The sequence below is a fragment of the Panthera onca genome, chromosome F2 (assembly GCF_046562875.1).
Source record: "Panthera onca isolate mPanOnc1 chromosome F2, mPanOnc1 haplotype 2, whole genome shotgun sequence".
Lineage (NCBI taxonomy): Eukaryota > Metazoa > Chordata > Mammalia > Carnivora > Felidae > Panthera > Panthera onca.
The window spans coordinates 17,482,750-17,506,429 of record NC_138356.1 but is presented as its reverse complement, the minus strand read 5'-3'; the positions used below and the strand labels follow the sequence as shown (position 1 = coordinate 17,506,429).

General features: G+C 37.8%; 1 protein-coding gene and 1 long non-coding RNA gene across 2 annotated transcripts in view; one reads left to right on the top strand and one right to left on the bottom strand.

Annotated features, from left to right (window-relative positions):
• The window catches only part of LOC132664150 (uncharacterized), a 28,074-nt gene extending 19,991 nt beyond the window's left edge, over window positions 1-8,083 (bottom strand). Inside the window, exon 1 of the long non-coding RNA XR_009603483.3 lies at window positions 7,936-8,083. This is a non-coding gene — a long non-coding RNA (uncharacterized LOC132664150). The remainder of the gene's footprint in view (window positions 1-7,935) is intronic.
• Window positions 8,084-8,318: 235 nt separating this feature from the next.
• VCPIP1 (valosin containing protein interacting protein 1) overlaps window positions 8,319-23,680 on the top strand; it is a 30,418-nt gene continuing 15,056 nt past the window's right edge. The window contains exons 1-2 of the mRNA XM_060610649.3: window positions 8,319-11,400; window positions 19,534-19,620. Of these exons, the coding sequence (XP_060466632.1) occupies window positions 8,688-11,400; window positions 19,534-19,620 (2,800 nt within the window). The 5' untranslated portion in view covers window positions 8,319-8,687. The remainder of the gene's footprint in view (window positions 11,401-19,533; window positions 19,621-23,680) is intronic.

The following is a 23,680-nucleotide window of genomic DNA, read 5'->3' as shown; positions in this document are numbered from 1 at the left end:
TAGCTCAGAGCCTGGAGCCTGCTTCAGATTGTCTCCCTCTCTCTCTGCCCCTCCCCCACTCTCACTCTGTCTCTCTCTCAAAAATAAAATAAAAACATAAAAAAAATTCCTTACAGTGTATTTACTAGTTCACTTATAACTACTAAGTTCAGAATATATGAGAGTGTGTGTGTTTGTGTGTGCACACATGCATGCATGCTTTGTGCAATTTCTGTTTCTAACTGAATGTAGCACTGGCAGTTAAAGGCCTAGTTCTTTTGAGTTTGGCAAGTCTAGGCTACTGTGTGACATGTGATGACCTAACTCTATCAAAATTACCGTGAAGTCTTTATCTATACATTTTGTCATGATGTTCTTTGGTTTTTACCTGATACAAACAAAATCCTAAACTCTACGTGAATTCAGGCATTCAAAACTTCATGTTTTAAGGTGCTCATTTAGGAAATCATAAATATTGTTTTAGATTAGTATCAAAATTACAACACAAAAATTTTAAAAAGTTTTTAGAGAATTTGTGGATTTTCAATGAATGCATGCTTCGATCTCAGGCTGAGAAACACTACCATAGATGACAGCCATTCATTCATTCAACAATATTTATTGAGGCTACTGTGTGCCTGGCACAGGGAATCTAACAATCAACAAACTGCCTGCCCTTATGAACAGCCTTACAGTCTAATGGGGAAGAAGGACAATAGACAAGTATTTATATAATTTCAGATAGTGATTAGTGCTATAAAGTGAGCAGGATAAGGAAATGGAGAGTGAAAAGGACAGAGGTTGGCAGGAATGGCATCTTGCTGGAGCTGACATTTGAGCAGACACCTAAAATGATTACCTGGGAAAAATTTTCCAATCAGAAGAAGAGCAAGTGCAAAGGCCCTGAGACAGGAATGTATTGGAGTGTTTGAGGACTAACAAGGTGGTCAGTGCGCCAAAGCATCCAGCCAAGGAAATGTCTGAAGTAGCCAGGCGCCAGATCACAAAGGGTCCTATGATGTTGTAGTAATGACTTTGGTGGTTCCTAAGGAAAAAATGGGATTGCAGAAGGCATGCTTTAGATAGACTAGAGGTGGAACTTCTGTCCCTGGAACTCAGCCCTTTTTTTTTCTTTTACTTTTTAAAATCAACTTTATTGAGGTATAATTTACACACACAAATGCACCCTTTTTAAGAATTCAGTTGGATGAGTTTTGGCAAATGTATATATCCATATCCTCATCACCATAATCAAAATAAAGAATATTTCCATCATCCTAAAAAAGCTCCCTTGTTCCCTTTTTCAGTCTGCATCCCTTGACCCAGCACCAGAACCAGGAACTCCCTGGAATCTGGGGAATCATTATTTTTAATGAAGACTTAGAGCTTTAAGGACCTAGATCTGTGCTGACAATTGAGAGCCACTAGCCACATGTGGCTACTTAAATTTAATTAAAATTAAATAAAGTTAACAATTCAGTTTCTGGGCGCCTGGGTGGCTCAGTCATTAAGCATCTGACTTCAGCTCAGGTCATGATCTCATGGTTCGTGAGCACAAGCCCCACATCTGGTGAGCATGTGCCCACGCTGCAGGTGAGCTTGAGCCCTACTTTGGGTGAGCCCAAGTTTTCTCTCTCTCTCTCTCTCTCTCTCTCTCTCTCTCTCTCTCTCTCCCTCTCCCTCTCCCTCTCCCTCTCTCCCCCCTCTCCTGGGATTTTCTCTTTCTCTGCCCCTTGCTCACTTGTGCATGCTCTCTCAAAAACAAAACAAAACAACAACAACAAAAACCCAATTCAGTTCCCAAGTTGTACTAGCCACATTTCAAGGGCTACGCTAGTGGCTGCCATATTGGACAGGACAGGCATAGGACTTTTCCATCACTGCAGATAGTTCTATTAGGCAACGCACAGTTGTTACCCAGATGGAATTTGACCTTTGCCACATGAAAGTAGGCTAAGCAGCCTGAAAACTGAGTAAACCATACAAGTCACATTACCTAGTTTTATGTTACTATCTGTGTTTAATACCTTTATCACCAAATAATTTTAAAAGCCCATGTATGGGCCAGAGTGTTGAAGGAGGAGGAGTGTTCACTGGGATGGCATGATAACAACAGTAATTACGGGGTTGTTTACTACATAGAAATTCTTCCTCCTTTATAAGTTTAAAGGATGTCCTATTTTTTTTTTTTTTACATTTATTTATTTATTTTGAGAGAGAGAGCAAGCGAGGTAGGGCAGAGAGAGGGGAGAGAAAGAATCTAAACCAGGCTCTGAGCCATCAGCACAGATCCATGGGCTCAGATCATGGCCCGAGCTGAAACCAAGCGTCAGACACTTAACCGACTGAGCTACCCAGGCACCCCAGGATCCTATTTTTATTAAGGGAAAGGGTGATTTCTTTTATAACTCATAAGGCACCATTTTAAGTAAAATTAAATCTTAAAATCATGGTCTTACTAAATTACATATTTTTTTTTTCTTTTTTGAAAGGGGGGGTTCAAAGCAAATATGCTGAAATATTAACATATGTTCAACCTGGTAGTCGGTGCATGAGTATTTTTATATAATGTTTCTGTACACTTAAAATGTTTGAAATATTTTAAAAGAAAAAAATGTAGGCTTTCATTTTAAATGTTGGACAAGAATATTTAATGTTATCAAAATTGTTCATGATTTGATTAAACAATTCAGGTTAAAAGTAGTTTAGCACACTAGTACAACATAATGGTCAGTATGACAGAAGACTCATTATAGTAAACATAATGATTAAGCATACAGGCTCTGGAGCCAGACTGCTTGGGTTTTAATCCTAAGTATGCCACTTACTAGCAATTAAACACTGAACAAATTAAATAACCTCTCTGTGCCTCAGTCCTCATCTGTAAAATAAAAATAATAATAATAGTACCTGGCTCAAAAAATATTATAAGGATTAAATAAATATATGTAAAGACCATGGCACATAATAGATTCCTAATTAGTGTTAATTTAATAGCTACTATTATGGTGATGATAATGATGATACAATTTTGGTTTCCTAATACTTTTAGAAAAAAGGAAATTGAACAGTCCATTAAAAATGGTAATTGTAACCTTCTAATTGATAAGACTAATTTTAATTTTTTTTCTTATTTTCTAAACATTCTATGTAAATTCCTGTTGTACTTAAAACAACAGAAACCAAAGTCTGGGTTTTAAGTCCTTCCCCAGATATGACCCACAGTCTGATAAACACTAATTTCCCATGTGTGATCCTTGGACCAGCAGTATCAGCAATACCAAAGAACTTGGTAGAAATGCAAATTCTCAGGCTCCATCCCAAATGCACACATTCTGGGGTGGAGCCCAGCAACCCACTGTTACATTCGATTCTGATGATCACTAAAGTTTGAAAACTATGGTGCTAAGGCATAACCTATAACTCTACTTGACCTCTTTCACCTTTATATAATAAGAAATACTGCCAATCATTCTTCTTCAAATACTCTCTGCAACTCTTGTTCACAAAGTCCTTCTTCCACCCTTTGAAATACCTTTCATGAGCCTTTTGAGAATATCTCCTCTCTGTCGCCAGTTACTGCCTGACACAGAAAACGCAAATGCTTTCTGGAGCCAAGCAGGTAATATGTCTCAAGGGACCTGGTATATGACCTTAGAGAGAGAACTGCTGGCCACTGCACAAAGATGTTCACATTAAAAAAAAAAAAAAAAAAAAAAAAAAAAAAAAGTTAAACTGCTGCTGGCCAAACAAAAACACATGTAAGCCAAGTTTGGCCACTGGCCACCAGTTTGCACTCACTTCTTGGCTAATTCTCTCTCAAATCACTAAGCAGCTGTGATGTAGTGGAAAGAGTGAGTACTAAACATGGAAGAAAACCTTGATTTGAAGCCCAGCTCTGCTACTTGCTAGCTGGGTGGTAATAATGATGATGATAATGTTAACCTTCCAGAGTTAAACCTATCTCACAGGACTGTTTTAAAGACTAAGATAATATTCTGAAAAACACTCCTCCTACAACAAGCCCTCAATTTTTCATAGCATTTGTGATATTTATTTTCTTTTTTTTTCAACGTTTTTTATTTATTTTTGGGACAGAGAGAGACAGAGCATGAACGGGGGAGGGGCAGAGAGAGAGAGACACACAGAATCGGAAGCAGGCTCCAGGCTCCGAGCCATCAGCCCAGAGCCCGACGCGGGGCTCGAACTCACGGACCGCGAGATCGTGACCTGGCTGAAGTCGGACGCTTAACCGACTGCGCCACCCAGGCGCCCCGTGTGATATTTATTTTCTTATACTGTTTTGATTGATTACATGCTTTATTCTACCTATATTTATGAACAATTTAGTTTAGCCTATTTCTACTATTAGACTTGGAGTTCCTCGGCATCAGGGATGGCATTCTGCATCCTTTCAAGTTCTCACGATACCTACTTCAGTAATTAAGTCCCTCACATATCCACCCTCAGCTTCAACAAAAGCTGATGACTCAAAGTCTGATTATCTGGTGTAGAGATCTGGAGGAACACAGTCAACTCTTAGTACAGGTGTATATTTTTCATATAAGAAAGCATGTGGCTGACTTATAACAATCCCCAAAGATATGATTCCCTTCCTTTTCCGATATAAAAGAAAAACAATAATGGTTATGCTCTTGTTAAGTGGATGCCTCTTGCTTTTACATTTACTAGGTTTATTAAAAGCAATATAGGAATTTTAGGGGCGCCTGGGTGGCTCAGTTGGTTAAGTGTCCAACGTTGGCTCAGGTCACGATCTCACGGTTTGTGAGTTCAAGCCCCGCATCAGGCTCTCTGTTGTCAGTGCAGGGCCCACTTTGAATCCTGTCTTCCTCTCTCTCCACCTCTCCTTCTCAAAAATAAATACACATTGAAAAAAAAAAAAAAGCAATACAGGAATTTTAGAAGTGCCATACTAGAAATTTATGGGGAAAAAGAGGGTTTCAGTTTTAACTGCATTTTGTCAATTCAGATAGAGGTGATGCTGGGGTAATGGTGATAGAAGAGGTATATATCAGAGCAGCTAACATTAGGGGCTCAGCTCATTTTCCCATAGGGAATACTGAGATGAGAATAAGAACTGTTAGTGGGGCTCCTGGGTGGCTCAGTCGGTTAAGCATCTGACTTTGGCTCAGGTCATGATCTCACGGTGTATGAATTTGAGCCCTGCATCAGGCTCTCTGCTGTCTGCTTCAGATTTTGTCTCCCTCTCCCTCTGCCCCTCCCCTGCCACATTCTCTCTCTCTCTATCAAAAATAAATAAACTTTAAAAAAAGAAAAACTATTAGAAATCTCATCAAGATCTTTTAAAAGTTATTAGGCAATTAAGATCATGGATTTGGGGAAGAAGAGGAAGGAAGCATGTATATCTCACATAAGCAAGTTAGAAGCTTTCTGCACTCCTATGGCCTTATAAGAAACAGCATGTCATATTTTGTCCTAACAAAACGTTCTTACTTTACAGGTACCCATGCCTTCTAAATGCCTGTAAAAAAATAATTCACATATTGAACGTGGCATGGTTAATGCCCCTTTGTTAGCCTTCTTACTTTCTGAACTTTGCATCTACAGACTCATTAAGTGACTTGAAGGTTAAATGACCCAATTTAATTCTAGAATTGATCGAAAACTTAACTCCTTTCCCTCCTCCTATGAACTGTGCTTTATATCAGGGTATTTTATTTTTTTTCCTTTCAAAAGTATCATTCTTAAAATTAGAACTATAGTAACAAATGGGTTTAAATGTCAGATTTAGTTTTGGAAGAGTATTTCTAACTAATCAAACTTCCACATGGGGAAATGAACATTGGATGAGTCAAATGGATTGTGCTTGACAAACCAGCAAAAGGCTACCCATTTTTTCAGTTAAGGTGGGAAGTGGTTATTTTGTCAAGTGTGATTTAGAATGACATATTCAAATGAGATTTAAAAAATCTATTTCACTATTCATATGTATTATCAGTAAAGAAAATTTAGCTTGGTGATGTCAAAACATAAAAGTGCATGCCCATGTGCACACTGCTGTCATTTTTCATGTGTTTTGAGGCTTTCATAATTCAATTCTTTGGATTCTGTATGATGAAAATAAAATTTCACTGAAGGTGTAACTTCTCAGTAACAGTAGACAACAATTTCCATCTACTAGGCATATTCAATTTCTCAACTTAAAAACACTCAATTAAAAACCAGTTCCAAGACCATGTATGTAGTTACCACCAAATTATTGTCAGAATAGAAATAAACAACTTTTCCTGCATGAATTAAGAAAAACTTTATTTAAAAAAATTATTTTTTCAATGTTTATTTAATTTTGAGAGACAGAGAGTGACAGAGTGTGAGTAGGGAAAGGGCAGAGAGAGAGGGAGACACAGAATTCAAAGCAGGCTCCAGGCTCTGAGCTGTCAGCACAGAGTCAGACGCAGGGCTTGAACCCAAGAACCATGAGATCATTACCAGAGACAAGGTCGGACACCCAACCGATTGAGCCACCCAGGCGCCCCAAAAAACTTTATTGAAAATTATCCCTTTCAAGATAAGTAACATTACCTATCTTGTATTACGGTAACATCATTTGTGCCGTGGGCCAGGAGAATTGGATAAGAGAATAACGTTTAAATAATTTCTCTTTCAAACATGTCACTTCTTTTGAAGAAAACTGTAGACAATAATTAAGGTGGAAGTCAGTACTAATACCTTTTAGGAGTGTCTCACAGATGGTTCATTTCAAAGCATCAAATTCTATTTACCCAAAAAACCTAGTAAGGTAAACAATTCCCTTGGCAGCTACAGAAGACTCAAATGGCCTCATGGACTGCACTGATGTATCTATTTTGTCCCAAACGTTTCAGAAATTTTGAGATAGTTCACTTATCTAAGGTTTCAGAAAGCAAGAATTTCCAGAATAAGTGAAAGGGGCTCACTGTACAATAATAATTAAAACAATACTAGCTTTCAATTAACATATCAATGTGTTGTGCATGAAGAGGCAATTTCCAAGCACACAATAAAATAAAGCTCTGTTGCCTCCTTAAGGGTAAACATCCTTATCACTCCTCCCCCTAAGAGATCCAGAGACCTAACAAAAGGTGTGAACTTAACAGCTCTTTTCTTTTGTAGAAAATAGTATTAAAAAACACTCTCTGGGTCTGAGATACACTGGTGGTTTGACCTTGGACAAGTCACTTAATTCCTAGTCTGTTTCCATAACTGTAAATGGAGTCGACAATACCTGGTATCGTATTACAGGATTGGTGCCAGAATGAAATGATGTATGTGAACGTATTATGTAAACTATAAAGCAACAGTAACCGGAAGTTAGTTATTATTTTATATAATACTGGCCTAAACTTTCCTGCTATGTCCCGTCTGCAATATGGGTACATATCTAGATCTGAATGCCTAACCATCGCTTGCTGGCTGTGTGAACCTAAGGAAGTCACTTCCTTTTGGGCATGTTTTCTAACAAGGTTTTTATGAAGAGCAAATGATAATGTGTACGTAAAGATTGAGGCAGAAATATATTAAGAACTTAATAAATAATAGCTATTATTAGTTTTGAAGAGAGGACCGTAAGTAAATTATATCTAGTTAAAAGCCTTTGCATGTATATACAACTCTACACGCATCCAAAGTACTGTTATTTGTACTGCAAACTGCAAAGACGTACAGGGAACTAGGAAACAAATGGCGCCTCAGTGACCCTCAATACAGAAGGGGAATAAGGCAGAGAAGGGGACTTAGGCGCCTCAGTAGCTTGGAATAGCGGCAGGAATGAGAGGAGAAGTATGGCAGAAAAAAAGACCTTAAGAAATACTCCGAGAATCAATTCATTGTTTACCCCCCGCCCCCCTCCCTTCTCTCTTACGACCTCCGGCCTAGATTAGGCCATTTCATTCAACTTCCCAGCCCGCTATGCCGCTGGACATTTATTTACTGTACCTTCTTCACTGAGAGCCTTTCAATTCCCCTCCCCTTCTATGAGTCGTGAACTTCAGACCCTCGGCTTCCGACACCCATTCCCTTTAATTCTGTTTTTTACCAAGCTTCCCTGTATCCTTCTCTCCGCCTAAGGGGGAAGTGAGGCTGAACGCACCGCAGGGCATCCTAGGAAATGTGGTCTCTCATTCTCTTTTGCTTGAGCCCCAGAGTGAGGAAGACGACAAAGAAGATCCAGTTAAAACTACAACTCCCGGCAAGCAACACGAATGACGATCTCCTTTCTGCCCCCCCTTCCTATTGCCTTCCTCTTCCTCCTCTCCGCGGGTGCTGAACCGCATGGCCTCACGGTATTGTAGTTCTTTGCGGATCCAAAATCCTAGCATTCAATGGCCCGGAGAGGGGCTGCAAGACTCTAATTCCCAGAGGGCAGAGCGGTAGCTGCGCCTGCGCACTCCCAGTGAGGGCGTGTATGTCTGTGTGTCTGAGGGAGAGAGAGAGCGAGAGCGAGTGAGTGTGAGTGTTGGGTAGGGTGGTGGCCGTTACGTTCCGGGCAACGGCTACGGCAGTGGAGAAGTAAGAAGAGAAACAACGTCCGGCGCTTCCGCCTTCGCTTAGGAGGAGGAGGAGCTGGTAGGGAAAGGAAAGTGATTCGTCCTGGGCCTGGACTAGACAGAGTCGGGCCGGTGGGTGTCTGGGCTATGAGCCTTTGAGGGTCGCTTGGGACGCGGAGCGAGACACGAGAGCCGAGAGGTATGTCTCAGCCGCCGCCGCCGCCTCCGCTGCCGCCGCCACCTCCTCCCCCTGAGGCTCCGCAGACTCCGCCGTCCCTGGCGGCGGCGGCGGCGGCGGCTCCTCCGGGGGGGCTCTCGAAACGGAGAGACCGGAGAATCCTCTCTGGGAGCTGCCCGGATCCGAAGTGCCAGGCGCGTCTGTTCTTCCCGGCCTCCGGTTCTGTCAGCATCGAGTGTACCGAGTGCGGACAGCGGCACGAGCAGCAACAGCTGCTGGGGGTGGAGGAGGTGACCGACCCGGACGTAGTGCTACACAACCTGCTGCGGAACGCGCTGCTCGGGGTGACAGGGGCACCCAAGAAGAACACGGAACTGGTAAAGGTGATGGGCCTTTCTAACTACCACTGCAAATTGTTGTCGCCCATATTAGCTCGCTATGGAATGGATAAACAGACAGGCAGGGCTAAGCTTCTCCGGGACATGAACCAGGGCGAACTGTTCGATTGCGCTTTGCTAGGTGACCGCGCCTTCCTCATCGAACCAGAGCATGTTAACACAGTGGGCTATGGCAAGGACCGCTCCGGAAGCCTCCTGTATTTGCATGACACACTTGAGGACATCAAGCGGGCCAATAAAAGCCAGGAATGCCTCATTCCCGTTCATGTGGACGGGGATGGACACTGCTTGGTGCATGCTGTGTCCCGTGCCCTAGTAGGCCGGGAGCTCTTCTGGCATGCCTTGAGAGAGAATCTTAAACAGCACTTTCAGCAGCACCTGGCCCAGTATCAAGCCCTGTTCCATGACTTCATTGATGCCGCTGAATGGGAGGATATTATCAATGAGTGTGACCCTCTGTTTGTACCACCTGAGGGTGTTCCCTTGGGCCTGAGGAACATCCACATATTTGGCCTTGCCAACGTATTACATCGCCCTATTATTCTGCTAGATTCTCTCAGTGGCATGAGAAGCTCTGGTGATTATTCAGCCACCTTTCTGCCTGGGCTCATCCCTGCAGAGAAGTGCACAGGGAGAGATGGTCATTTGAACAAACCAATCTGTATTGCATGGAGTAGCTCTGGTAGAAACCATTATATCCCCTTGGTAGGCATAAAAGGGGCTGCTTTGCCCAAATTGCCTATGAATTTGTTGCCTAAAGCATGGGGTGTGCCTCAGGACCTTATTAAAAAGTACATTAAACTTGAGGAGGATGGTGGTTGTGTTATTGGAGGAGACAGAAGTTTGCAGGATAAATACTTACTGAGGCTTGTGGCTGCTATGGAAGAAGTCTTTATGGACAAACACGGTATCCATCCAAGTTTGGTTGCTGATGTCCATCAGTATTTCTACAGGAGGACTGGGGTGATAGGAGTTCAGCCTGAAGAAGTTACAGCAGCTGCTAAAAAAGCAGTAATGGATAATCGCCTTCACAAATGTTTGCTCTGTGGTGCCCTTTCTGAACTTCATGTTCCTCCAGAGTGGTTGGCTCCAGGAGGGAAACTGTATAACCTGGCAAAAAGTACTCATGGACAGCTGAGGCCTGACAAAAATTATAGCTTTCCCTTGAACAATTTAGTTTGCTCATATGATTCAGTGAAAGATGTTCTGGTACCAGACTATGGATTGAGTAACCTGACAGCCTGTAATTGGTGCCATGGCACATCTGTGCGAAGGGTCAGAGGAGATGGGTCTATTGTGTATTTGGATGGGGACAGAACTAATTCTAGGTCCACTGGTGGCAAATGTGGTTGTGGATTCAAACATTTTTGGGATGGTAAAGAGTATGACAATCTACCAGAAGCTTTTCCTATTACTTTGGAATGGGGTGGAAGAGTGGTCAGAGAAACAGTATATTGGTTCCAGTATGAAAGTGATTCATCTTTGAATAGTAATGTTTATGATGTTGCAATGAAACTTGTTACCAAGCACTTTCCAGGTGAATTTGGGAGTGAAATCCTAGTTCAGAAAGTTGTCCATACTATACTGCATCAGACTGCCAAAAAGAATCCCGATGATTATACTCCTGTAAATATAGATGGTGCTCATGCCCAAAGAGTTGGAGATGTACAAGGACAAGAGTCAGAGTCTCAGCTCCCAACTAAAATTATTCTTACTGGACAGAAAACAAAAACTTTGCACAAGGAGGAGTTAAACATGAGTAAAACTGAAAGAACTATTCAACAGAATATTACGGAACAGGCTGCTGTAATGCAGAAACGGAAAACAGAGAAGTTAAAACAAGAACAAAAAGGGCAACCCAGGACTGTTTCTCCTAGTACCATTCGTGATGGTCCGTCCTCTGCACCTGCTACCCCTACCAAGGCTCCATATTCACCAACAACTTCAAAGGAAAAGAAGATCCGAATAACAACTAATGATGGACGACAGTCCATGGTTACACTTAAATCTTCAACAACCTTTTTTGAACTTCAGGAAAGCATAGCCAGAGAATTTAACATTCCTCCATATTTACAGTGTATTCGATATGGCTTTCCTCCTAAAGAGTTAATGCCACCCCAGGCAGGAATGGAAAAGGAGCCGGTTCCTTTACAGCATGGTGACAGAATTACAATAGAGATTCTAAAAAGTAAAGCGGAAGGTGGTCAGTCTGCTGCAGCACACTCTGCCCACACTGTGAAACAAGAAGAGATTGCTGTTACTGGTAAACTATCCAAGGAACTTCAGGAGCAAGCTGACAAAGAAATGTACTCCTTGTGTCTTTTAGCAACATTAATGGGTAAGATCATTTTAACTCAGATGGTATTTCTTAATTGTGAATATTTTTCTGTTGTCTTCATGAAAAACAATCTGTGATCATTATAAAAACGATTTGATTATATAAATATTTTAGGAAGAGATTATTTTCTTCCTCCTAAATAGATGGATGTTAGCATGATTCTCCATTGAGTAAACATTAGGACAACTAAGAAAGTGAAAGTAGTCCATTAACTGTAACCAGATTATTTAAATATAATTTATTCTCATATTTTTTTAATAGCTTATAATGTATCTATTTAAAGTCTTTTAAAATATTTTCCCCCTAGGGCTGTATTGAGCCTGGTCACTTTGTCCCTTTTCATTTATTTTAAAATTTTCTTTTCCTGCATGTCATGTGATTTCAGGACTTCCTGTTTGATGAATTGCAGTTTCTGGTGTTTATATTCTCACTGCACTCCCACCTAATAGTCTCTGTCCTCCATTTCCTGTTCTTCCTTTCCTAGTTCATCACATTTTTATTTGTACATTAGGATTTGTGTTTAAGTAATTTCCTTGCTCAGTGACTCTTTGCTTTCAAACATATTGTACTATTATCACTCATGAGAAATACAAGAAACAGAGGTGGATGTTAATGTGTTTCTTAAGAAGCATTTCTTTTTAATAATTCAGCATAAATTAAAAATATCAACCAAATATGTAAACTAAAGCTTTAGATGATTTGGGATATGATCCAATGGTGCACTTTTTACATTATTTTTATTTGCTTACTCTTTGTTTTTAAATCACTGTTAATATGCTTTACTAAGGCTGAAAGTAGAGTTAAAATTTATATTACATATTAGAAGAGCCTTATTTTTGCTGAGATTAGAGTTTTTAACTAGAAAAGTGATCTGGGTTTTGATTCTGTTTTCTAAGAGTACTAAGTATCAGTGAGTTGGGCCTTGACCTACCAAAATAAAGATTATTCCTGGCTTGTTAAATTTGGGGGCCTAGAAGTTAATAGGAGATCTAAAAGCCCTGTACACATTAATAACTTGATATTGATATTGTAGATTTTATTTTGGCAGACATAGCCATCAAATCGGGGATATGTCAAGAAATGTACTAGGCACTTTGTGTATTTCTATCTCTTAGAGTTTTTAGTTTCTTAGAGACTGCATGAAATATAGGAAAGATTGTGTGATCTTTGGAGTCAGAAAGACCTAGAATTTGAATCTTGGCTCCACTACTTATTAGTGATTCAGGCAAGCTGCTTAACTCCCCGATACTTCAGTTGCCTCTTTACAAAATGCCTTTTGTGGTTGATACACAGGGCAACAGTAAAATCCTCCTAGAACTGTGAAAATCAAGTAACATCAGCAAAGAATGGATAAAATTAGATACATGCAGAAGGTAGTTTAAAAACTGGCAATCTCCCAGGTCAAAAACAGGAAAAGAAAAGGTCTTCCTCAGTAGAAGATGAACTCTTGAGGATGTGGCTCATTTCTTATCTAACCTTGGATGCTCAGTACCTAGTATAGTGCCCAGCAGGTTGTAGGCACTCTGAATGTTTTTGATTGGATTAAATAGATGACATTAACATGTCTAAAGAAAGGCTATGTCAGCAGAAATGGAATGGATGGTCAGCATTGAACATTGAAAAAGAGTTGAAAAGCAGAATTTGGCACTGTTTATACACTACTGTACAAAGGGAAAAGATACATCATCTGGGGTTCATGAAAATTCTGGTAACTAGAAAGATAATCTCTAGGGGCTGGAATATTTGATCAGTCCTCACCATGACCTGGCTGAAAGAACTGTATCCGTTTAGGGATTCTGTATTCATCAAGTATTCTGATCATTCATTTAACTTCCTAAGTAGTGATGTACAGGTGAGAGCATACCTGTAGTCTTCACTTAGAAGACTGTGTTCTCCATTGTAGATAAATAAATTGGCAAGGGTGAGATTATGATCAGTACTGTAAAAGTCTGATTAGCATAATAATATATTTTATAATGCAAATTAGTAAAATGTAGTTCTGGTTTATAATTGGTCACTTTTTGAGTTTAGTTTGAGGTTTCTCAACCTGAATATCTGAGTACTACTAGACTGTTGACTGCAATGAGTTCAGTAAGGTAGTGTCTTCTTGTTATGATCCCTTTCCTCTTTACCTCCAACATTTATGTTGCTTCCCTTCTCAATACACAAATCTCTTTAAATCTTCTATTCCCAACACAAAATTTGAGCATAAAAAGAGTGTTTTGCTAATTTCATAGTGTAGCACTTGAGAGACTTTCTGCTGTAGTGTACTAAGACACTGCGTGGCCTGTATTAGTCCCTGTATTAAACATTAGTTTTTTTACCTCTAATTTTCTTATAATTGTATTTGAATTATGCAGAAGACATTCTTAATAAAAACTGATGTGTTGGTAAAAATGTCAGTTTGGGGATAGTTATATATACACACAACCTTATGTAAAGAGTGCTGGAGAACTATTGATGTTTAGTTTGGAGAGGACTGGAAAATGGAAAATGACAGGGCTTATTTATAAAATTGCAAATTTCAAAATGCAGAAATTACTTTGTGAATTACCAGATGTGAACTGAGCTGTTATGAAAATAGTTCATCAAGCATTATGCTGTTTGAATTGTTGGCTCCTTCTCATTTAGGTGTAGGCTTAAATACCACCTTAGAGAGGCTTTCTCCTGACTACCTTTTCTAAGGGTTTGAGAGACCTTTGCTAACCACTCTAAGTAGGCCCCCTCTCTCATGGTACCCAGTTCATTTCTCTTATAGCACCTATTACAGGTTTCCATTATCTTATTTGTTGGTTTACTTATTCATTTGCTTACCCCACCGTATTTATTATAAACTACTCAAAGGCAGAGATAGTAGTCTATACATGAATTTATACTGTCATACTTTGAAGATTAAGTTAAACATTGATTCTGTTCCTTTCTGTGCTTAGCTACTTTGATATTTTTTATTTTCCTTCATATTTTTCAGTTATAAGATAATATTTTTAAAAATTCAAAGAATTTAAGTGTGTATAAAGTAAAATATGATAGTTGCCTGTAACATTTTTACTCCCCAGAGACTGTGTGTGTGTGTGATAAATACATTATTTAATGCTAATGATGCTGCTAAAAGTTGTATGGGCAGGATATACTTTAGGGATTCAGTATAAGGAGAAAAACAGGCATGCCTTTCTTAGAAATGGTTTTGACTACTGATAAAGTAGATACATTTTTAGATGGGAGGATCTGCAAGAAGGGTGGAGTGATGGCAATGGTTCTTTCAGCTAATGAATACCTGTAGGAGTATTTCTAGTAGAAACAGTCCCATGTTCCTAGTTTAAATTTACATTTTGGCCAGTTTATTTTATGGTCATAGATACTGGAGTTCAGAGTTAATGTTTAGTACCTTTGGGCATCTTTAAAAATATAAAGGGGGGGGGCATTTAAAAATATATTTCATTTCATTACTCAGCCATAAAAAAAGAATGAGATCTTGCCATTTGCAACAATATGGATGGACCTAGAGGGTATTATGCTAAGTAAAATAAGACAGAGTAAGACAAATACCATATGATTTTACATGTATGCGGAATCTAAAAAACAAAACAAAAAAGCAAAAACAGACCCATAAATACAGAAAACAAACTGATGGTCGTGGGGATGGGAGGTGGGCCAAATGGGTGAAGGGGCATGGGAGGTACAGTCTTCTAGTTGCAGAATGAAAAAGTCATGGGGATGAAAGTTAAAGCCTAGGGACTATAGTCAGCGGTATTGTAATAGTGTATGGTGGTAGCTACACTTATGGTGAGTGTAGCATAACCTATAGAGTTGTCAAATCACCGTGTTATACACCTGAAACTAATGTAACATTGTGCGTCAATTATGCCTCAATAAAAACACATAAATAAATTTAATATAGGTGTTAGATTTTAAAATTTGCTCACTTTATAAATTGCAAAGTAGAAACTTCAAATTGCCTTTTTAAAAATCTAGTTAGAAAATTAGAATGACGAGGGTGCCTGTGTGGCTCAGTCTGTTGAGCGTCTGATTCTTTATTTCAACTCAGGTCATGATCCTGGGGTTGTAGGATTGAACCCCACATTGTTTAGTGTGGAGCCTGCTTGGGGTTCTCTCTGTCTGTCCCTCTGCCCCTCCTCCCCAAATAAAAAAAAGATTGGAATGATGAGCTTAAAGCCCACTTTTAACCCCATGATTTTATTAGTAGTAAAAGTTAGAAAAATGAAAATTTTAAAAATGTTTCATTTTAACATGCTTTTTAAAATTTAAATATTGCTTCTTAAAGAGGAAAAAAATCAGATAAACCAAAAGAAAAACCATCTGTAATATCACTGCCATATATAACTTAGATAGGAGAACTGAAGATTTTTAGGAGGAAGGATTTGAGGAAGACAAAGTTTGGACAGAGATTATTGATGGTGATACAGACTTTTTTCTACATTTATACATACACACAATATGTTGAATATAAATATTTTACTGTTCACTCTGGAGAAACAAATGAATTATAAAGTAAAATTGGGACACCTGGGTGGCTCAGTTGGTTAAGCATCCGGCTCTTCGGACTTCAGCTAAGGTCATGATCTCACGGTTTGTGAGTTCGAGCCCCACATTGGGCTCTGCACTGACAGCATGGAGCCTGCTTGGGATTCTCTCTCTGTCCCTCTTTCTCTGCCCCTCCCTTGCTTGTGTGCTCTGCTTCTCTTTCTCTCAAAATAAATACATTTAAAAAATTTTTTTAATAAAATAAAAGTAAAATTAATTGAGGACTAACAAGAATATGAATTAATACAATATTTGTTCAATGTTTTACCAAGCTTTTCCTATTCTCCAAAAGTTTGCTTTCTAATGAAATGGTAGAAAAATAATTCTTTCCCTTTTTTGTAAGATAACTCTTAGTAACTTTCAAATAGACAATACAGTATTAACTATAGTCACCATGCTGTACTTTAAATTCCCATGACTTATTTATTTGATAACTGGAAGTTTGTACCTAAAAGTCTTTTCCTTTGTTTTTGCTGTGATTTTTTTTTTATTAGATTCATGAAGAGGTATAGATGGTTCCATTAGTTATATTTTATCAGTATTGACACTGAAGAACAGTTATCATGGTGCTGCTTCAGTTAAGTTTTTCTGAACTTATTTGAGGCACTGTTAAAAGGAAAAACGTCATTTATACTATTCATTCATGTACATTCATTCAATGAATGTTAAGAATGATACTGTCTACCTACCACTGTGCCAGGCCCTGGAAATAGAAAGTCAGATAGACCAGTGACCTTTTCCTGACTTTGAAAGGCTAGTTTAGAAGGGGAAACAGAAAAATACACTAAATTACCATGTAGTGTGATGAGGGCTGTGGTACTCATATGCATAGGAGTAGCAAGGAAGGTACCTACCTATCCACCACTCTGAAGAATGCTAGAGAAAGTGACACCTAAATTGAGTTTTAAAGAATATATAGCAATTATTGGCCATTGGGAACCAGAGAGCATTTTGGTGGTGTTGCTTTGTAAAACTCAAGTTAGGGTATGATGTGAGATGTGGGATAGGAGAGAATGCAAGGATTAGTCTATCTGCCATGAAAAAGGAGCTTGGACTTCACCTTATGTTTTTTGGGGAACCATTAAAGGTGCAACTCTGAAGGTATTATGGAGGAGGGATTTGAGAACAAGATTGGAGGGAAAACCAGTTAAGGAGATGGTGGCAGTAATTCGAATAGGAGACAGGCCTGAACCAGGGCAACTGTAGAATTGATGGAGACAAATGCAGTGGAGAGCCATATGATGCTAATGGGGCTCTTGTGCAGAATGTCACAATCCATTTTTCCTGACCTCTAATTTTTTTTTTTGGTTCTATTGCCAACAAATGGAAGTATCTGTATACCAAAGGAAATAATTTGCCTACTTTTTCCTCCTAACCAGTTGTTGATGCCATGGATTTCTGTAAGAAAAGACTGCGGATAGTTCTGTCAAATTTGTAGTAACGCAATTTGACCTCTGGTAGAGGTTTAATATCAATGGAAAGGGTAGGTCTAAGCTTTGGAATGATACACAGGATTCAAATCCTGGGTCTGCCACTTACTAGCTGTTTGATCTTGGGAGAATTGCTTAAACTCTGAGCTTGTTTCTTTTTCTGTAAAATAGGACTTAGTTGTGATGAGAAAATGAAACTAAAGTTCCAGCTCAAAGCTGGGTAGATAATAGAGGTTTTGATTTATTTATCCTTCCCTTAAGCAACAGAGCATGCATACTCAGTGGGACCACATATTGCTCTCAAAGGGGGTGAATTTGGTTCTTGGGAGATGGAGAGAGTAAAAAAAAACTTTAATGAATAAAATTCTGATGTAGTACATAGACAAACAGTATATCTGTATATCTGTAGTATTCAAATGTAATGAAGGAGGCAGCATAGGAATATAGTGTCTTAAAAGGGTCCTTAGGAACAATTAAAAAAAAGAAAGATCCTTAGAGGGACAGAATGAAAACAAGATTAATAACCACGACAACAGAGTTCTAATTGGTTAGAGTTCTGGAATAGTTAAGGAATAGGAATAGTTAAGTTATGTAAAGCACTAAGAAATGTCATTTTTTTTTTTTTACTAGTATTTAATGGTGGTCAATTCTGAAGATTTCCCTAATTTGAGACCTGTTCAGACTTTTACCAAAAAAACTTAAGTGCTACCATTATAATTTTTTATGTTTTCCAAATAAATTGTATTCTGATATTTTATAAAATAGTACAAAGTAATATTGATAAGTAAATGAAAGGTTATCATAGAAATAATTCATCCAAATGAAGTCTAATGATAAATTCAGCAACCAGAACTTCTACTAGAAGTTATTAACATTCTGTATTTGGGGATTTTATTAATATTAAAATTTTAAATTTGTATGCCCACCCTTAAATTTAGCCATTTTCTGGTAATACTGTATCATTAATGAATGAAGTGTTTGTGTGTAAGTAAATGTTCTATTCAACTGAAACTTTAAGTGCCTGGCCTTTTAAAATTTGCATACTTTAAACTGATGTACTGAATAACTTTTGCCAACTGCCATGCAAATTCCTATTCTTGTTTATAAATGTGGGAAGGGGTTAGAGCTCTGAGAGATTACATGTACATAGTGATTAAGCCTCATCATCAGTAACCTCCATTCAAAACTCAGACACAGTATAATCTTCTAGTAGGAAAAATAAAAACCTTTCTTTGTTAAGATTAACTTAAAAAATTCTGATCGTACATGTACATTATCAGATGAGAAAATAGTGAAAGTATAAGGAAACAAAAACAACCATTCCTGTAGTTACCAGAAGTAACTATTACGTTCTTTCCATTCTTTATTACCTTTTTGAACAGTGATTATCATTCTTAACTTTTTATTTGAAACTTCTTATTGAATAGTCACTGTCAAAGGATGTTCTTGAAAAAATATTTTTGTGAAATGGTGATTTGCTTGGGGACATTTTGTGGACTTCTAAAGGTTATTCTAAATCTCTTCAACAAGTCATTTCCCCTCTAAATTTCTATTTAAAAAAGTCAACTTTGGAACAACACAATACAACATCAATTACTTATCTTCAGTCTACCTATAGACTTTTCTCCCTAGCCTCTTCCATCTATTTTTGTTTAGTTTTAACATAAATATAGAATGTTCTGTATTCTACTTGTTAAAAATAAATATCTTCCTATCACTCTCTCTGTTGGTTTAGTTCAGTGTTGAGAAATACTTTCCTTTGAGTTGGATTGAGTCTTCAGGTATATTTTGTTTCATATGCCCAGTATTGACTCATGCAATTTTAAAGACATTTTTGAATTAGTTTCTACATTTAAAAATAGGGAGAATTCACATGAAAAACCTAGCTTTCTGGCTTCTAAAAAGCCAGATGGTCTTAAAACATTGGGCTTACACTCTGCTATGATAGCACTTGGCAGTCAGTGGCTGCCACCTTTAGATAGGTCATGGGTTTTCTAGTTTACCGCAGTCCCATCACTCCATATCATCTCCTTATGTTATACCAAGCTGCATCACTTATTTAGGAGATCTACCTTGCAATCTCTGTTCAAGGTTAATCATTAAGCAACCCTGGGTGGAATTCTTTTGTTTGTTGCTAATACTGTTTGTTTTTATTTTACAGGAGAAGATGTATGGTCTTATGCAAAGGGGCTTCCTCACATGTTCCAGCAGGGTGGAGTGTTCTACAATATTATGAAGAAAACCATGGGTATAGTTAATATATGATTTTATTCTTAGATAATATCTCCATTTAAGCTATTATAAGATTAAGAAAGATCAGATAGTATTCTTCTAAAAGCTATTTCCAGGGCACCTGGGTGGCTCAGTTGGTTGAGCATCCGACTCTTGATTTTGGCTCAGGTCATGATCCCAGGGTCATGGGATCAAGCCTTTTGTTGAGCTATGTGACAGATGCTGAGCCTACTTAAGATTCTCTCTCTTTCTCTCTTCTCTGCCCCTCTCCCCTGCTCATGCTTGCTTTCTCTCTGAAACAAAAAAATTAAATAAAAATAAGGCTATTTCCAACATTTATTTTAGGTATATATTCTTCAGCAGTCTGCCTAATTAAAGTGGATTATTCTCTTGATATGGTCAGCTGTATTTTCTGCTATAATATTACAAAAAGTCTCCTATCACTTTCTTGCTCCTATTTTCTCATTAAATTATGTATATGATTCTAAGGACAAATTGTGAAATTAGAAGCAGAATTGATTGTAATGCTAGTGACTTCGAGAACCAGATAATAATACAGTATTTTTGTTGTTGTTGTTGTTGTTGTTGTTGTTGTTGTTGTTGTGTTTTGGCTATTCTTATATACCTCAGTGTTTTCTGGATTTTAAGAAATAGTTCATTTTATATATTTAACTTCTCATATTGTGTATGCATTGTTTGTAAAGATATATGCAAGTATGCAACTTCAGAGTTTTAAGGTCTTAAGAGAAATGTTGGCAATGTGTGTGTGTGTGTGTTTGGATCTCACATGTTTTTTCAAAGATTTGATGTGAATAATTTTGGCCCCAGACTTTATCACTCTGGCTTTTCTCATTTTTTCACCTACCGGACCTCTGTAGACATTAAGTGCACAGTCACTATTTATGGATTTTATCTCTTACATACTTTTTTTCCTTCTTACAAAAACATCCCAACTTGGCTGTTGTAGAAATGTTCAAACATATGTAAAAGTAGCAAGAATAATACAATGAACCCCTGTTAACCCACCACTTGTCTTCAGCAATTCTCAGTACATTTCTATTTACATCAACTGGACTATTTTAAAATAAATCCAGACATAATATAATTTCATCTGTAAGAACTTTAGTATGTATCTCTAAAAGTAAGAACTTTCCTTAAAAAAATACAATACCATTATCACATATTAAAAATATGAAAAATAATTTTTAAAACATCACCAAATATCCAGTGAGTGTTTAAATTTCCTTGATTTTTGATTGTCTCCATTTTTTTTTTTCTTTTATTTTATTTGAATCAGGGACCAAAGAATGGCTGGCTTCCTTCCTTTCTCCCTTGATCTTACTTCTTTCATTCCTTTCTTTCTAAGACAGGATTGTTGAAGCATATTTGCATATAGTAAAATTCACCCTTTGTAGGTATTCAGTGTAATATGAATTTTGACAAACATATACAGTCCAGTAGCCACCACCACAGTCAAGATACAGAACATTTCCATCATTCCAAAAAGTTGCCTTGTGCTCCGTTCTAATGAATCCCTTACCCCTACCCCTAGGCCCTGACAACCACTGATTTTATTTCTGTCTCTTTATGTTTGCTTTTTTCATTATTGCCATATAAATGGATTAATATAATACAACCCTTTGTGTCTGGCTTCTTTGATTTAGCACAGGGGTTGGCAAACTACTGCTTGTGGGCCATATCAGGCCTGCTGCCCGTTGTGTATAAAGTTTTATCAGAACACAGCCAAAAAGAACACAGCCATACTCACATTGTCTAAGGCTGCTTTCACACTACAATGGCAGAGTTGAATAGTTGTAACAGAGACTATATAGTCTGAAAACATAAAGTATTTACTGTGTTGTTCCATTACAGGAAAAATTTGCCAATTTCTGTTTTAGCTTAATGCTTTTGAGATTCATCTATCTGGTTGCATATATTAGTAGTTCATTGTTTTTTATGCTGAGTAATACTCCATTGGACATGGATATGTCACATTTTTAAAAATCCATAACCAATTGAAGGACATTTGGATTATTTTCAGTTTTGGTCTACTATGGATAAGGCCACCATAAACATTTGTGAACAGGTCTTTGTGTGTGGACATATGTTTCACTTCCCTTTTGTAAATACCTATGAATGGGATTGCTGAGTCATATGGTAAGTGTATGTTTATCTTCATAAGAAGCTTCCAAACCATTTTCCAAAGTAGCGGGATCATTTTTTATTCTTACTAGCACTGCATTGGAGTTCCAGTTGCTCTGTATCTTTCTTTACCAACACTTGGTAGTATCAGTTTTTGTTTTTAAAACGATTTTAATAGGTTTATAGTACTATCTCATAGTGGTTTTATTTTTTTAATTTTTTTTTTTTAACGTTTATTTATTTTTGAGACAGAGAGACACAGAGCATGAACAGGGGGAGGGGCAGAGAGAGAGGGAGACACAGAATCTGAAACGGGCTCCAGGCTCTGAGCGGTCAGCACAGAGCCCCAAGCGGGGCTCGAACTCACGGACCGCGAGATCATGACCTGAGCCTAAGTCGGACGCTCAACCGACTGAGCCACCCAGGCGCCCCTCTCATAGCGGTTTTAATTTGCATTTCCCTAATACCCAATGATGTTGACCATCTTCTCATATGCTTATTTGCTTCCTACTTCTTCCTTTGCTCATTTGTTTAAAATGTTTTATTTATTTTTGAGAGATTGTGATTAGGGTAGGGGCAGAGAGAGTGGGACAGAGGATCGGAAGTGAGCTCTGCGCTGACACCAGTGGGCCCTATGTGGGGCTCAAACTCATGAAATGTGAGATCATGACCTGAACCAAAGCCGGACGCTCAACTGACAGCCATCCAGGCACCCCATCCTTTGCTCATCTTTAAATTGGCTTGAATCTTTTTTTTAAGTTGAGTTTTGAGAGTTCTTTATATATTCTGGGCACACATCATTTATCAGGTAAGTGTTCTGCAAATATTTTCTCCCAGTTTGTAATTGGTGTTTTCATTCTGTTAACAGTATCTTTTGAAGATCAGAGATTTCAATTTTGATAACCAATTTAACAATTTTTTTTCTTTCATGATTTATACTTTTTGTGCCCTATCCAAACAATCCTTACCTAATCAAAGGTCACAAAATTTTTCTTCTATGTTTTCTTCTAGGGGTTTTTATAGTTTTAGGTTTTATATTTAGGTTTATGATCTATTTCAAGTTGATTTTTTTATATGTCACAAGGTATGAGTTGAGGTTCATTTTTTTATGTATGGACATCCAATTGTGCCAGCACTTGTTTGTTGAAAACAGTATGCCTTGTCCATTGAATTACTTTGGTAGCTTCATCAAAAATCAACTGACCATGGGTTATACACTTGAAAAGTGTATATGCAAAATATAGCATCAGTAAAATTATTTTTAAAAATCAATTGACCATGTATATGTGGGTCTGTTTTTAGATACTATTTTCTGATTTGTTGATCTATATGTCTCTCCTTTAACAAATACTGTAGTCTTGATTACAGTATCATTATAGTAATTCTTGAAATCAGTTGGTATGAGTCTTCCATTTTTATTCTTTTTTTTTCTATTTTCTAAAAGTTTTAATTTAAATTCCAGTTGACATACAGTGTAATAATTAGTTTCAGGTATACAATATAGTGATTCAACACTTCCATACAACACTTAGTGCTCATCACAACAAGTGCACTCCTTAATGCCCAAACCTATTTAACTCATCCCCCACCCACCTCCCCTCTGGTAACCATTAGTTTGTTCTCTGTAGTTAAGAGTCTGTTTCTTGATTTGCCTCTCCCTCACCCCCCTTTTTTTCCCTTTGCTCATTTGTTTCTTAAATTCCACATGAGTGAAATCACATGGTATTTGTCTTTCTCTGACTTATTTTACTTAGCATAATACTTTTTAGCTCTGTGTATGTCATTGCAAACATCTTTATTCTTTACCAAAAAAATTTTTTGGATATTTTAGGTGCTTTGCTTATCCATATAAATTTTAGAATCAACCTCTCAGTTTCTATAAAAAAAATCTGGGATTTTTACTGTGATTTGTTGACTATATAGATCAAATTGAA